The sequence below is a fragment of the Diplotaxodon limnothrissa genome, linkage group LG2, assembly GCF_057381915.1.
Source record: "Diplotaxodon limnothrissa isolate DT_005_m linkage group LG2, D_limnothrissa_male_GT1.1, whole genome shotgun sequence".
Classification (NCBI taxonomy): Eukaryota; Metazoa; Chordata; class Actinopteri; order Cichliformes; family Cichlidae; genus Diplotaxodon; species Diplotaxodon limnothrissa.
Window position 1 is genome coordinate 34,715,884 of NC_140597.1, and position 13,756 is coordinate 34,729,639.

The following is a 13,756-nucleotide window of genomic DNA, read 5'->3' on the forward strand; positions in this document are numbered from 1 at the left end:
GAATTCATTTGCAAATATTATTTAATTATATCCTTTAGGTAACAGAGAGCAAAGTCACGTTTGCTGTATGCAGTTTGTAGCCTAATCCATGATTCTCTACTCTGTGCTTTGGTGGTTTGAGTAAACCTTCTTGTTTTTATAAATAGAGCAGAGTGAAAGTGAAAGTGAAGGTGAGAAAGCAAAGTGCAGCTTGTACACAGTTCAAAACACAATGTGTTTTAGAGTGTTTATTCATGTTATAATGTAGGTGCACTCTGTGTGAGAATCTGCTGTTCCTTTACTGCTTGAGAGTAGCAGAAGGCAAACGCTGTCACAGAAAACAAAGAAGAGCAGCAAGAAAGGAGCACTAATTGGTTTACAGTAGCATAGAAGCCATTTGCTGTATTTCACAGTCTCGTGTGTGCTGATGGTTGTGGCTTGATCTCTTTTGTTTCTTATTGCCATAAACGTTCATCCACTGATTTTAAATTGCACGTAGAGCACCTCTAAATACAATTTTGAGGAACTTGTCTTTAACTTCTGTAGCTCTATTTAATGCTACTCACTTATCCTCAGTTATAGTATTTTAAGGATGAAATTACTTTGTATTATTAGATCTGATAGATGTAGCTACTAGTTAAAACATAATAAGCTTAATATACTGTTGAAGATTGACTAAGACATTGCCAAGCAACTTTCCCTTGCCTTAATGCCTTAAGCTATAAAGATGCAGGAGGATTAGGTCATTTATGATAGCAAAAGGCAAGATTACCCAGAAGTGATTATGATTTTAACAGTCAATAAATACACACACTGGACATTTTATAAGGTAGAATGGCAATACCAATTTTACTTATATAGGACATTTGATTACGGTATATGTAAATTAAATGTGCTTAAAACAGAAAGTAAAAGCATAAAAAATCACTGCACATTTACTATGCCTTAAGGCAGTGAAAACAAAATAAAACAATAAAAATATGCACAGCTATTAAGTGTAATGGCCTGTGTGCCTGTTTGAACGTACACACAGATGTAAAAGTAGTTTGTTCCAAAGAACAGAACCACAGTACCTGAAAGCACCTTTAGCATACTTGGATCTGATTCTAGGAACATTTGAAAGAGCTGCACTAGATTACAGGAGAGATCATCTGGTGCAGTAGGCCTACTGGTACTTTCTAGTACTTTGCTGGATGCTGTTTTGGCTTCAGAACTGCCTTAATTATTTGCGGCAAAGATTCAGAAAGGAGCTGAATACATTCCTCAGAGATTTTGGTCTATGGCATTTAGTAAAGTAAAACAAAATAAAAGAGTCTGATCTCTTTGTACGATTCAGTCTGGTTTAAAACAACTTAGGCCTACTTAATGTTCAGTTACACACTCTCTGCAGGCTTTTTGAATTGTTTATCATCGTTTAATGGTTTATTAACTTATTATTATTAATGACAAATTAATTGTTTTATTTTACTTATTAATTCTACTAATTTCTCATACATTTTTAATTGCATACTTAAGTAATATATGTTATTCACTAACTTCTCATAGCTCACAGCCTGGGACCCCACTGGCTGCTAATGCTTTCTTTATAAAGAGGGCGAAAATTAGATATTAGCAATTAACTGTTAATTACAGTTTTCATAAAGCCTTGTGAAAACTGTGGGCTACTTACACTCCTGGCGCATTTCATAACCTCACGCTTTCCACCTTAACAGTATGAGGCAATCTTGCACAATGTTGCGCGTGCCGCCAGACATTTTCCACGTGTCAGCACAACCGAGACGCGACGAGCCGGGAGCCGGTGAGGCAGACTGCCGCGGGGAAATACACGAGGCAACGATCGTGCAAAAAGATGTGAGTGCATTCTGTCAACTTGCTATCTGTGGCCGACATGTCTCCCAGGGATTTTTCTGGACGTCTGTGGTGTGTTGTGCACGTAGGCTTTGCATTATGCCCAGTGTCAATGCAAATCCGTTCTATGTTCTCTGCAGACCCTTGTTCCCACATGGTGATTCGTGTGTGTGTGCTCCCCTCCCATGCCCTCGTATTGGGCGCATCCTAATGGCCAGTTTCCTACCTGGCGACCACCTCCTCCACGCGCCACGCTCGTCCCGTTATTTAAAGAGCCCACACACGAAGTGACATCTGCTTTCTGAGATCGATCGTTAATCATCAGACTGATTTCTCACTTCATAGATTAATTTTACAATAATCAACCAAAAACCACAATGGACAAAGGTATGAGCAGATCAAATGTATTCATTTTGTTTATTTATTTATTTATTTATTCATTTACTACTGTGAAACTTTCTTGAAAAGTTGATTTAAGCCAGAGGGAGCTGATTACACCAAAGTTTGGATTTTGTTTGAGCTGCTGTGTTATTGTGTTGTAATTGTTCACTCAACTGGTGGAAGTAATCCTACTGTGAGCTCTGTGCTGGAATGTGATGGTGATTTGAACAAAGCTGTCAAATGATTTTCTTTTAACCTGCAGTTATCCCTCAAAAAAGGACCACGAAGATTGTCTCTCACCCTGTTATCACCTCGTCACTGGAATCTTAGATTCCACTTTGCCGCGTTGGCGTCATTTAGCCTGTGAATGTGTCTGTCTCTGGTGTAAAGCACATGGGGAAATTTGTGAGTGAAAGCGGTAGCCTGATGTTTACTGTCTTATATGCTTGTGCACATTACTGTGCATGGTTTTCTTGGATCTTTGTAAAATTAAAGAATAAATGGGGGATTTCAGGTGGGTGGAGGGGCGTTGTGGAACAACTGTAGTATAATCTGTCTTTTGACAAAAGGCAGCTAAAACCTGTTGTGGAAATAACAGCATGTCATATTAACAAAAGCAAACAAAACCAAACTTTGCAAACTGTGACAGCGAACGAGTGTAATATGAAACTGATTCTGGTTTAATATTCTGTCTATGTGCCAAATGAGTGTTTTGGGATTGCTTAATCAGGTTAGATTAATGGTTAATCTGTGTGGCCACAGTGTTTGTGGGAGTTTATCTCAGAAGAATCTTTAGCCTAAGGGGTAGAGCCCTTTATATGAACATTTGTCAAACTTTCCAAAAGCTCACATTTGAGTGAGTTAAATGAACTCAGATTGTTTTTTTCTCTTTAAAAATAAATTTAAAAAATAATTTACATCTTAAATAACTTAGAAGTAACATGATTAACCTGATGATCACTTCTTTTTTGTCATATACTTGATAGATGATTCACAGACAGGTACCCTTGAACTTTGACACATCATCCCATGGGAATTAAATCTTAATTGCACATTCATAAATTGTAACTGCATTGCCATCATTATTAGTGTCCATACGCACACACCCACTTACACACATATCTAGCTTCTTGCCAACCCTGTGTGTTCTCTTATGATAGTTCGTAGCAATATGACAGAGTTTTGGAAGGAGCACTCTAAGGCTGCTACAGTGGAGGAGATGATGCTGGATTCTCGTGCCAAAGAACTGACTCAGCATGAGCTGCCAGAGATCCTCTCCATGCTGCCTAGCCTGGAGGGATGCAAAGTGCTGGAGCTGGGAGCAGGAATTGGGTGAGCACACAGCTGCAATAGACTTAGAATTCTGGGAAAACAGTACAAGAAGACAAGAAAGTCAGTGCTTTAAAAGACAGGGATTTAGTAGAAGAAGTATAAGCTAATGGAGTACTGTAATATTTAATAAATGTTTAAAATGGCATATTAATGATGGAGAAACTGAACTCACAGATCATTGTTCATTCAGTAGGCTAGTTCCAGTCATTATACGAATGTACTGTTTACAAGGTTGGGGAAACCTGCAGTGTCCAGATGAACAGAATCAACTTTTTGGGGTTCAGACTTCATTTAGTATAAAGATTTATGACTGAGGAGCACTCGATGAATATATGTAGCAAAAGTCATTTTATATTCTTATGTTTGCATCCAGTCGTTACACCAAGCACCTGCTGACCAAGGCAGCCCATGTGACTGCTGTGGACTTCATGGAAAGGTTTATAGAGAAGAACAGGCAGAAAAATGGCCACCATAGCAATGGTACCTTCCTCCAAGCTGATGTCACAAAGCTGGATGTTCCCCAAAACAGGTGTGTGTTAAGATATCGTCGTTAATATTTAACCTCACTAATGGCGTGGTTCGATGAATGGCACTACTGTGAGTCAGCTGGTCTACTGGCCTGATTCTGAATTATCTCAAGAACATCTGGATAAACTGTCAGAAAATGAGTATATTTAACATACGCAGAAGTGGCTTCAGCAGAGGCTTACCTTGGAAACGATAAAGCTGACATTTGCCCTTTTAAGTGAAATGAAATGACACATTTTTTCCATGAAATCTATCTTCCTACATCCTGCTTCTAGCTTTCTCTTTGAGGGCTTGCACGTGCACATCTGTAGTGTCCCTATGGGACCTTAAACATGCAGAGAGCGAAGAATCACCCCTTTTGTCAGCTATGGCCCACAGATCAAATAGTCTAGAGGGGAGAGTCTGCAGTTTCCAAGCCAAAGGCATCTTAGGAGGAGCATTTAGTAGAAACTGCCTTAACTGTAGCGTATGCTATCATGAATCCCAGTGCATAGAAAAGGCAGAAGTACTATGGCCACAATACACATTCACCACAACTTTGTCCACTTCCCCAAAATGAAACATAAGTTAAAAGGTCACCGTTTCCAGCACACATCATAGGTGTACAAGTGGAAGTAGTAACTCTGAAAGGAGCCAGTTTCGAAAGGCAGAGAGACGACACACACAGCTTTATTTGTTATATACTGAAAATACTGTTGGTTACTGTGATAAAAGAATGATGCTTTTTTTTCCTCAGCATTGATTTTATCTTCTCCAACTGGCTACTGATGTATTTGAGTGACGAGGAGCTGAATTCGGTTATGCAAAAAATGCTTACCTGGCTGAAGCCTGGAGGCTTTCTGTTTTTCAGAGAGTCCTGCAACCACCGGTCAGGTACAGATGCAGAATTAAATTCAATGTTTAAACCTTTATGCTAAATGAAGGTAACTTAAGAAAGATTGTATGAAGTCCTCTGCCTGTATATTTCAAAAAGATTTAATTAGATGTCTGTACACCTTCTTTTAACTGCTCACTTTCTATGCTCCATGGAGATTAGTTTGTTTTCATTCATAATTTTCTACCAAGGTGACAGTAAGATGGATTTCAACCCCACCTGCTACCGTACTGAGGCACAATATAGCCACATGACTACAACAGTGCAAGTGACGGAGCCAAAAGAGGGCCAAACGTTTGGTTTCGACATTGTCTTGAAAAGGAGAGTTCAGACCTACGTTGAGGTAGAGACATTTGAGTCATATTAGGATTGAAAAAAGCACATGGCAGTTTCTGATGCTGGTGTGTGGACATGTAGTTAACCCATTTTACTACTACTTATCTCTCTCACCTTCTCATCCATCCAACACTTACAGATGAAAAACAATCCAAATCAAATCTGCTGGTTGCTAGAGAAGGTCACTCGCTCCTCGAACAGCCAGAATGGATTCAAAACCTTCCAGCAATTCCTGGACAACCAGCAGTACACCAAACGTGGCATCCTGCGCTATGAGAAGATGTTTGGGGCTGGTTACGTCAGCACAGGAGGGCCTAGCACCACCAAGGTAGGCAAATCCCAAATAATATGGCTGGATGCAAATGATAAGTGCGTCTTGGAAGGAAATTTAACAAGTAAAATGCAAAAATATGATTTTGAGTTATAAACACAATTACAGAAAATAACACAGAAAACTGCATGCTTCTGTAAGTATTCAGACTTCTGAGCGTCTAACATTTTAGTCTGGTGCAGAATTTGCATTAAATGCACTGGCAATTTTATTCAGACCCTTTTTGGTAGCAAAGACTGGAAGCGAACGGCTGTTAAATTGAAAGATCTAGCCTAAGATGCACTTCTCCTGTTGTCTAGCAACCGCAACGATATCAGCTAGAGCCGCGGTGAATGACTGAAATAGAGAAAATCTTTATTTTATGTAATTTATTTTACTTTTATTGCAGAAAATTGTGATGTTTCATCTGCGTATGAGCTGAGAACACCACAGCCATGGGCCGAGTTCCTTTAGCTAACAGTTATCTTAACTTTAGTTAGTAAACTAGTTTGCTAGTGTAGCTCACAAGACTAGTCTCATTTCATTTTGAAGGTACAAATACGTCTTAAATTATTGATATTTTATTATAAATAAAAGGGAGCATCTAACAGGAGAAAGATGATACAGATACATGACTTCTTATATAGAATACTATAACACACACTTTAAGTTTATGAACGTGCAATTTACAGGATGAGAGCTTATGTAAATATGACTTCAGCACATCCTGGTTACATCAGTCTGTTTCCTTACCACAGTTCACGGGTCACATGTTTGGTCCTGGAGAACACACTTACCTCAAAAAGTGAACCGTCTGCTCGTTTTTTCCCAAAACATTTAAGTACATTTGGCTTCACACTGGCAAACAGACGCAGCTTCAGCAGAAAACTAACTAGCCAACTAACCAACCAACCAAAGCACGCAGGACCTGTGCCGCATTAAGTTGGCCAAAAGTTAGCTCAGTTCGGCTTTTTAGGATTCTTCTCTGCTGAACATTTGATAAAACTCAGCACTTACTATTAAAGGTTTATTTCTGGACTGCTTTGCTTAAACCGGTCACCATTTTTTCCAAAACGTTTCTTCAACCTTAAAATCGTAATGAATTCTGGGATAGGGTGGGCCACGAAGGTCTATGTCATCTGATGCCATTTTTTTTGACATTTTAGTCTGATGCCAGAGGCTGTTTTGAGCTCATGTCTGAGGACGTTTTTCCTGAGACCTGCAGATGTCCTAAAACAGGGGTGTCCAAGGTTTTAGATGTGTCCTTGATCCAACACAGCTGATTTAAATGGCTAAAATACCTTCTCAACATGTCTTGAAGTTTTCCAGAGGCCTGGTAATGAACTAATCATTTGATTCAGGTGTGTTGACCCAAGGTGATATCTAAAACCTGCAGGACACCGGCCCTTGAGGCCTGGAGTTGGACACCCCTGTCCTAATATGTACACCGTAGTGGCCTCAGTAACTATGAAATAAAAGTTTGTAGCCAAAATAACCTTTACAAAGTTGGCCTCAAAGCCAGGCTGAATCAAAGACAACATTTTTGTGCTAACAGGAGTTTGTGGACCTGCTGAACCTGAAGCCAGGACAGAAGGTTCTGGATGTTGGTTGTGGCATTGGTGGAGGAGACTTCTACATGGCAAAGGTAAGAGCAACCAAGTCACAGGCCACACTTACAATGTTGATTTTAGGGCACTTATCATTATTGTAAAAGCTATAACTGTGGCAATTATTATGTGATTTTTCAGGCATTTGGAGTGGAAGTGCTCGGCTTGGATCTGTCAGACAACATGGTGGACATTGCAATAGAGAGGGCAAAAGCAGAGAATGTTCCATCAGTACGTATGTTATTCTGTTGATTACAACACCAAAGTTAATGGCTGGACTAATGATTTATTTCCAAATCTTTAATGGTATTTACTGTTCCTCAGGTGCGGTTTGAGGTTGCCGATGCTACAAAAAGGACATTTCCAGAAGATTCATTTGATGTGATCTACAGCAGAGACACAATTCTGCACATAGATGATAAACTAGCCCTCTTCAAACGCTTCCATGTGTGCATCTCTTTAAGTCTAAATGGTTTCATTTCATGAATTTCCCAACTTTTCTTGTAATTTGTAGAGAAAAAATGATACAGCACTAAATGTAACAAACATCTTGTTCTTGTTGATATCCAGTCATGGTTAAAGCCAGGCGGACAGTTGCTTATCAGTGACTATTGCTGTGGGAAGAAGCCCTGGACCCCAGCATTCGAGGCCTATGTGAAACAAAGAGGCTATGTCCTGTATACGCCTTCAGAGTATGGCAAGGTAAAAATACTCGTGTATAAAAATGCTAGTAGTTTAAAACTTTGGACTCTTTTCTGATATGTAGATTATATTTTCTGTTTTTGCAATTCAAAATCCTGTTTAACAGTATAAGCAGTGCACTGATCCACTTATGAGTAAATGTGTTTAGAAGAATATAGAAGCAGCCAAATTTTCCAACATTATGTCCAGAGAATAGACTTTGTATGTATGTACTACTGCAGTCCATCAGTTGATGGTGCTGTCCCCACACTGCTTAATCCCTCCTCTGCCTCCCCATCTACAGTTCATTCAGGAGGCTGGTTTCAGCAAAGTTCGAGCCGAAGACCGCACAGCCCAGTTCATCGAAGTGATTAAGACAGAGCTGCAGAGAGCAGAGGTCATTAAAGATGAATTCATTAAGGTGGGAATGCACAACCACAACCACACAGTGTGTCAAAGATTGCACCTTCATAATTGTGTTACGACAGAAAGCTAAATTCCTCCTTTAGTGTGCCATCCAACACACCTGTATCTTTTCCCTGCAGGAATTTTCTGAAGAGGATTATTTTGAAATAGTGAATGGATGGAAAGAAAAACTGGAACGTTCCAACAGTGGAGACCAAAGATGGGGACTTTTTCACGCGACAAGAGACTGAGCTGTTGAAGCTCGCCGTGTTAGAGATAATAAAAGAAAAAAGAAACAATGTTTCTGCTACATTATTCTTTTTCTGGGTATCCTGTTGTCTTTAAAGCAAATCACTGACAACTCTTTCATTATTTTCTGCCAATATACCTTTAACTAAGTGATCTACACTTTGCCATCTTGCATTTCTAGTGAGCAAATATTTTTGGGAGTATAACAACAACGGAGTGTAAAAGAAGGTCCAGACAACTGCGCAGAGTAATCAAGGTTTATTCTGATTAAGCAGGTTGTTGGTGTCCAATTACTTAAATGTAAACAAGTTGAAATGAGTTCTTGAACTAAAAAAAATAGCACTGTTCTCAACCGCAGAGGCAAAATCAATTGACAGCAGATAGATTTTTGAAGGAAGATGCAATGAATTATTTCTAGTTAAATTAACAGGTGCATGAATTAGTTAACAAACAGTGTATTGCAACAAGCTTGAGTAGCTAATACTGAGCAGATAAACCTGAGGAAAACAAATTCAACAGGAACCAGTTAAACTGGTTGAAGCAGTCAGCTCATCTTTTCTGAGCTGTCTGCATTCTCATGACATCAGTTTACAGTTTAAAACCATCAATTGGAGTTGCAAGTATTGCAATTTGCTCATCTGGCTGGATTGCCACATTAGGTAGCTCCACATGTTTGATTTGGCAGAGTTTTATGCCACATGCCCTTCCTCATGCAACCACAAAAAAACTTCCATCTCCTTCCAGGCAAAATAACTAGAGATCTTTTGTTTGGTAGGCAAATGTGTAAACCACTACAATAAGAGCCACGGTTGGTAAAGCATTGCAACACCTCCTAAATCCCAAATGTTTAATTAAATACATAGTTTATCATTTCTTAATAAAAGCTGGAATAAATCAGTCTCATGCATTCTAAAGAAAAATGCCAATAAATAAAAGATAAGTACTCCGTGTTTACCATTAACTGCTTCTTCAAATATTCTTGTATGCCACGTTGATCCACTGTGCAGATTTGCAATAATGATTCTGATCCATTTTTAAGTTTGTGTGTTAACGCAGCAGATTTTCCTAAATGCAAAAAGACTTCTTAACACTTTATAATGCCACTGTTAATAAAAATGAATCGCTAACTTTAGTTAACAGTGTATTACAACAGTCATTATTATTGCTGCTTACTGTTTGGTCAATAGCTGGTTTGTAAATCACTGTAAGTTTGCAACTGATGGTTATAAAACGTGTTTGGCTATAATAAAGCTGAAGCCTCTGTTTCTAATACAAACCAATCAATCATGACCAGAAGCTGTGGTTTGTGTCCTCTTTCACTTACAGTTTAATTTTCATTTCGGTTAGGTTTACAGAAAGGTTTTGGTTTGATTTGAAATACAAGTTAGGAGTGAAACCCCTGTCACTATTGCCATGACACACGCATCACTGCTTTACACCCAAGCACGCCTTGTGTGTAATAAACAGTAGTATTTTATGTCCTGGGAACGAAAAGGAAATATGTCATCAGTGATTAAGCCTATCCTACAACACATATATTTAATAAAATATAATATTGATTCTACAATTATGGCTGTTGGCAAAAAGATATTTCTACAGTAAAGCAATGAATCTTTTTAATTTGAATAGTAAAATATACTTTGCTGCGTAGCCCTTGTTAGTATCGTTTTAGATCCATTCTTACCTGAAAACACTGCCTTAATTCAACAGGGCACAGATTCGACATCCTGGTGGAAACATTGCTCTCAGATTTCACTCTGTATTGGCCTGATAGAATCACACAGTTGCTGCAGATCTGTCGGTGGCACATCCAGGATGCAAATTTCTCATTTCACCACAGAGGTTCCAAAGGTGCTCTACTAGATTGAAATCTGGTGACTGCAGAGGCCATTTGAATTCATTTATTAACTCTTTATGTACAAACTTAGTTTATATGTGGACTCAAACACTGTATTTATCATTCAACAAATATCAACATGCAGAATATGAAAATTTTCTTATCATCAAAAGCTAAATAGTTATCCAAGTCACTACTAAGTGACACTTACAATATTTATGAATTATGATTTATAGCCCAAATCATGTGTTTTTAGATTTTTTTTTATTAAATATTCATTTGCATATATGAGTTTTTAAATTTTTATTGTATTTTCTATATCCATACATCCATTATCTTCTGCTTATCATTATCAGGATTGTGGGGAAAAAAACCTCACCAAAACATGGTGAGGTTTTTTTTATTTGTTAAAAATGTACTGTGTAATTTAACTAGGGGGAAAAAATCCCACTGATGATGCAGAAGTCTCCAAAACTGACAAAACCCATGTATCAAATATGATACTCTAGGCCTTAAGGGGTTAATGCGGGCAGACACAACGTGCTTCACTCAGTGTTCTGCAGGATGTTTATTTCTATGGCATTCTGTGCCCTCTCCACCTAATGACGTCTGTGTTTACAGGCACACAGTGTTTTAACAATCACGCCTCATTCGTGCTATTTTTGTCATCGCTCTCTATTTTTCTGCATTTCCTTTATTTCATGTATGAATCCACAGTGAATGTGGGACCTAACATTCTACACAGACCTAAGTCATCTTGTTTATGGCAGACTTCGTATACAAAGATATAGATATATTTATATCAAAGATAAAGATATATTTACTGTTCCAAGTATATCTTGGAACAGTAAATTACACAAATGCACTCAAATGAAGAGTTCATTTCTGTGCCTCTCTGATATGATTCCTATAGAAAAAACATAACTGACTACATACATACACAGTATATTTTTACAAGGGTTCAGCACTGACGTGCATTCTTCATTTTAAATGGCCATAATAACCTGAGCTCTTTTATTGGGAATGGGAATGAGTGCTTCAGAGCGAAGTACAGAGCATCTCCCTGTCACCAGGGTTACTCACTGTAGCCATGGTTACTCATTGTCAACTGCGTGTGCAGGTTGAGAGGAGAAAGTGCTGCTGTTTAGGCCTGGCATTACTTTGAGCAGCATGAATGATTTTAAGAATCAATAGATTTATTTGTATTTTTCTCAGGTTTCTCTTGATGGTCTAAATAACTTTGTTATGATAAATTATTTTTTTTTTTTTTTTTTTTTTTTTTTTCAGATTAGGCCTACGTGAGAAAATGAAGGTCAGACAGGGTGTGAGGAATATGTGTGAATCGTTGACTCAGTGTGTGAGAAACAGATTTGTAGCAACGAACATGTCAGAAGCACTTCATAGGCTCAATACAGCGGGAACTCAGCGTAATTGGCAGTCCACAAATATAATCAAACAATATATGAGCGACTTTGGTCTTTGCGATGCATGGCGCTCCCTTCACCCCACCAGTAAGGAATATACTTTTTTCTCACATGTCCATCACTCCTACTCTCGTCTGGATTATTTTTTGGTCAGCAGCTCACTGCTGAACGACATTTCAGACACTGAGATTCACCCTATAGCTGTCAGCGATCATGGTCCTGTATCTTTAACACTAATGCACAAGAATAATACTACGCCAAGAAAAAACTGGAGATTTAATATATCACTACTTAAAGATGAAGACTTTATTAAATATTTTAAAAAAGAGTGGACTTCATATTTGAACTATAATGACACTCCCGAAACATCAGCTTCTGTTCTATGGGAAGCAGGGAAAGCTGTGATGAGAGGTAAAATAATTTCTTTCTCATCACATAAAAAGAAAAAAGAAAACAAAAATATTCAGGAATTAGAAAAAAACATCAAATCACTAGAAGAAGCCTACGCGTCCCACCAAGATCAGGAAACATTGAACAAAATACGCAAAACAAAACTAGAATTAAATGAGATAATTGATAAAAAAAACAAAATTCTTAGTACAAAGACTACGCCTACAAAATTATGAACATGGTAATAAATCCGGTCAATTTCTAGCAAACCAGCTAAAAATAAATAAAGAAAAAACAACTATATGTGCTGTTCAAGATTCATCTGGGAACACATTATATGAACCGATACAAATAAACAACATTTTCAGGGATTTCTATAAAACGTTGTATTCACCACAAATAAACCCATCTAAAAAAGAAATTGATCAGTTTTTGGACAACATAACTCTTCCAAAATTATTGGACACTCAAGCAATGGCACTGGATTCACCACTGACACCAGGTGAACTCCAGGAAGCCCTGATAAGTATGCACAATAATAAGGCTCCAGGTCCAGATGGCTTTCCTGCAGAATTCTACAAAGAATTCTGGTCGATTCTAGCACCAGTTTTCTACAGAACGTTGTTGGAAATTAAAGAAAAGGGCAGACTTCCATCAAATATGAATTCTGCAAACATTAATCTCCTGCTAAAACCAGGCAAAGACCCTGTATATCCCTCAAGCTATCGTCCAATATCCCTTATAAATGTAGACCTTAAAATAATCTGCAAAGCTCTCTCAAAGAGACTGGAGAAAATAACCCCCCTCTTAATTCATCCTGACCAAACTGGTTTCATAAAAGGTAGGCACTCATCAACAAATACACGTAGATTACTTAATTTGATAGACTACTCATACAGTAAAAACCTAGAAACTACAATATTCTCTTTAGACGCAGAAAAAGCATTTGACAGAGTTAACTGGAAATTTCTATTTGCAACTTTACACAAATTTGGTTTTGGATCCTCTTTCATAAACTGGTTAAAAATATTATATAATTCCCCAACAGCTTGTGTTAGAACAAATGACCAGACATCCTCCAGCTTCTGTCTCTTGAGGGGCACCAGGCAGGGATGCCCACTCTCCCCTTCACTATTTGCAATTTTTATTGAACCACTAGCAGCAGCAATTAGACAGAATTCAGTAATTAAGGGCATAAAATGCAAGAACGTGGAACATAAAATCAGCCTTTATGCGGATGATGTGTTACTCTTTCTCCAAAATTCACAAACCAATATCTCTGGGGTGATTGAATTGATAAACTCTTTTGCAAGAATATCAGATTACTCAATTAACTGGTCAAAATCTACAGTCCTACCGATTAATTGCTCCTTCCATAATTCCTCTTCTACACCACTGCAATCGGGAAATATAAAATATTTAGGTATTAATGTTTCTCCCAAGCTTGCAGATCTAACTAAATTAAACCATATCCCACTTTTAAAGAAGGTAGAAGATGATCTGGCTAGATGGAAATGTCTACCCATATCACTCATGGGAAGGGTTGCCGCTATAAAAATGATGGTCTTACCAAAA

General features: G+C 38.1%; 1 protein-coding gene across 1 annotated transcript; it reads left to right on the forward strand.

Annotated features, from left to right (window-relative positions):
- The first annotated feature begins 1,753 nt into the window (after positions 1-1,753).
- Positions 1,754-9,660, forward strand: pmt (phosphoethanolamine methyltransferase). The gene is made up of 13 exons (XM_085362910.1): positions 1,754-1,830; positions 1,968-2,214; positions 3,369-3,540; positions 3,914-4,069; positions 4,805-4,941; positions 5,134-5,285; positions 5,418-5,606; positions 7,144-7,233; positions 7,337-7,426; positions 7,520-7,642; positions 7,766-7,897; positions 8,181-8,297; positions 8,422-9,660. Exons 2-13 carry the CDS (start codon positions 2,205-2,207, stop codon positions 8,530-8,532), a joined length of 1,479 nt encoding a protein of 492 aa, XP_085219036.1. The 5' UTR covers positions 1,754-1,830; positions 1,968-2,204; the 3' UTR covers positions 8,533-9,660.
- The last annotated feature ends 4,096 nt before the right edge of the window (positions 9,661-13,756 follow it).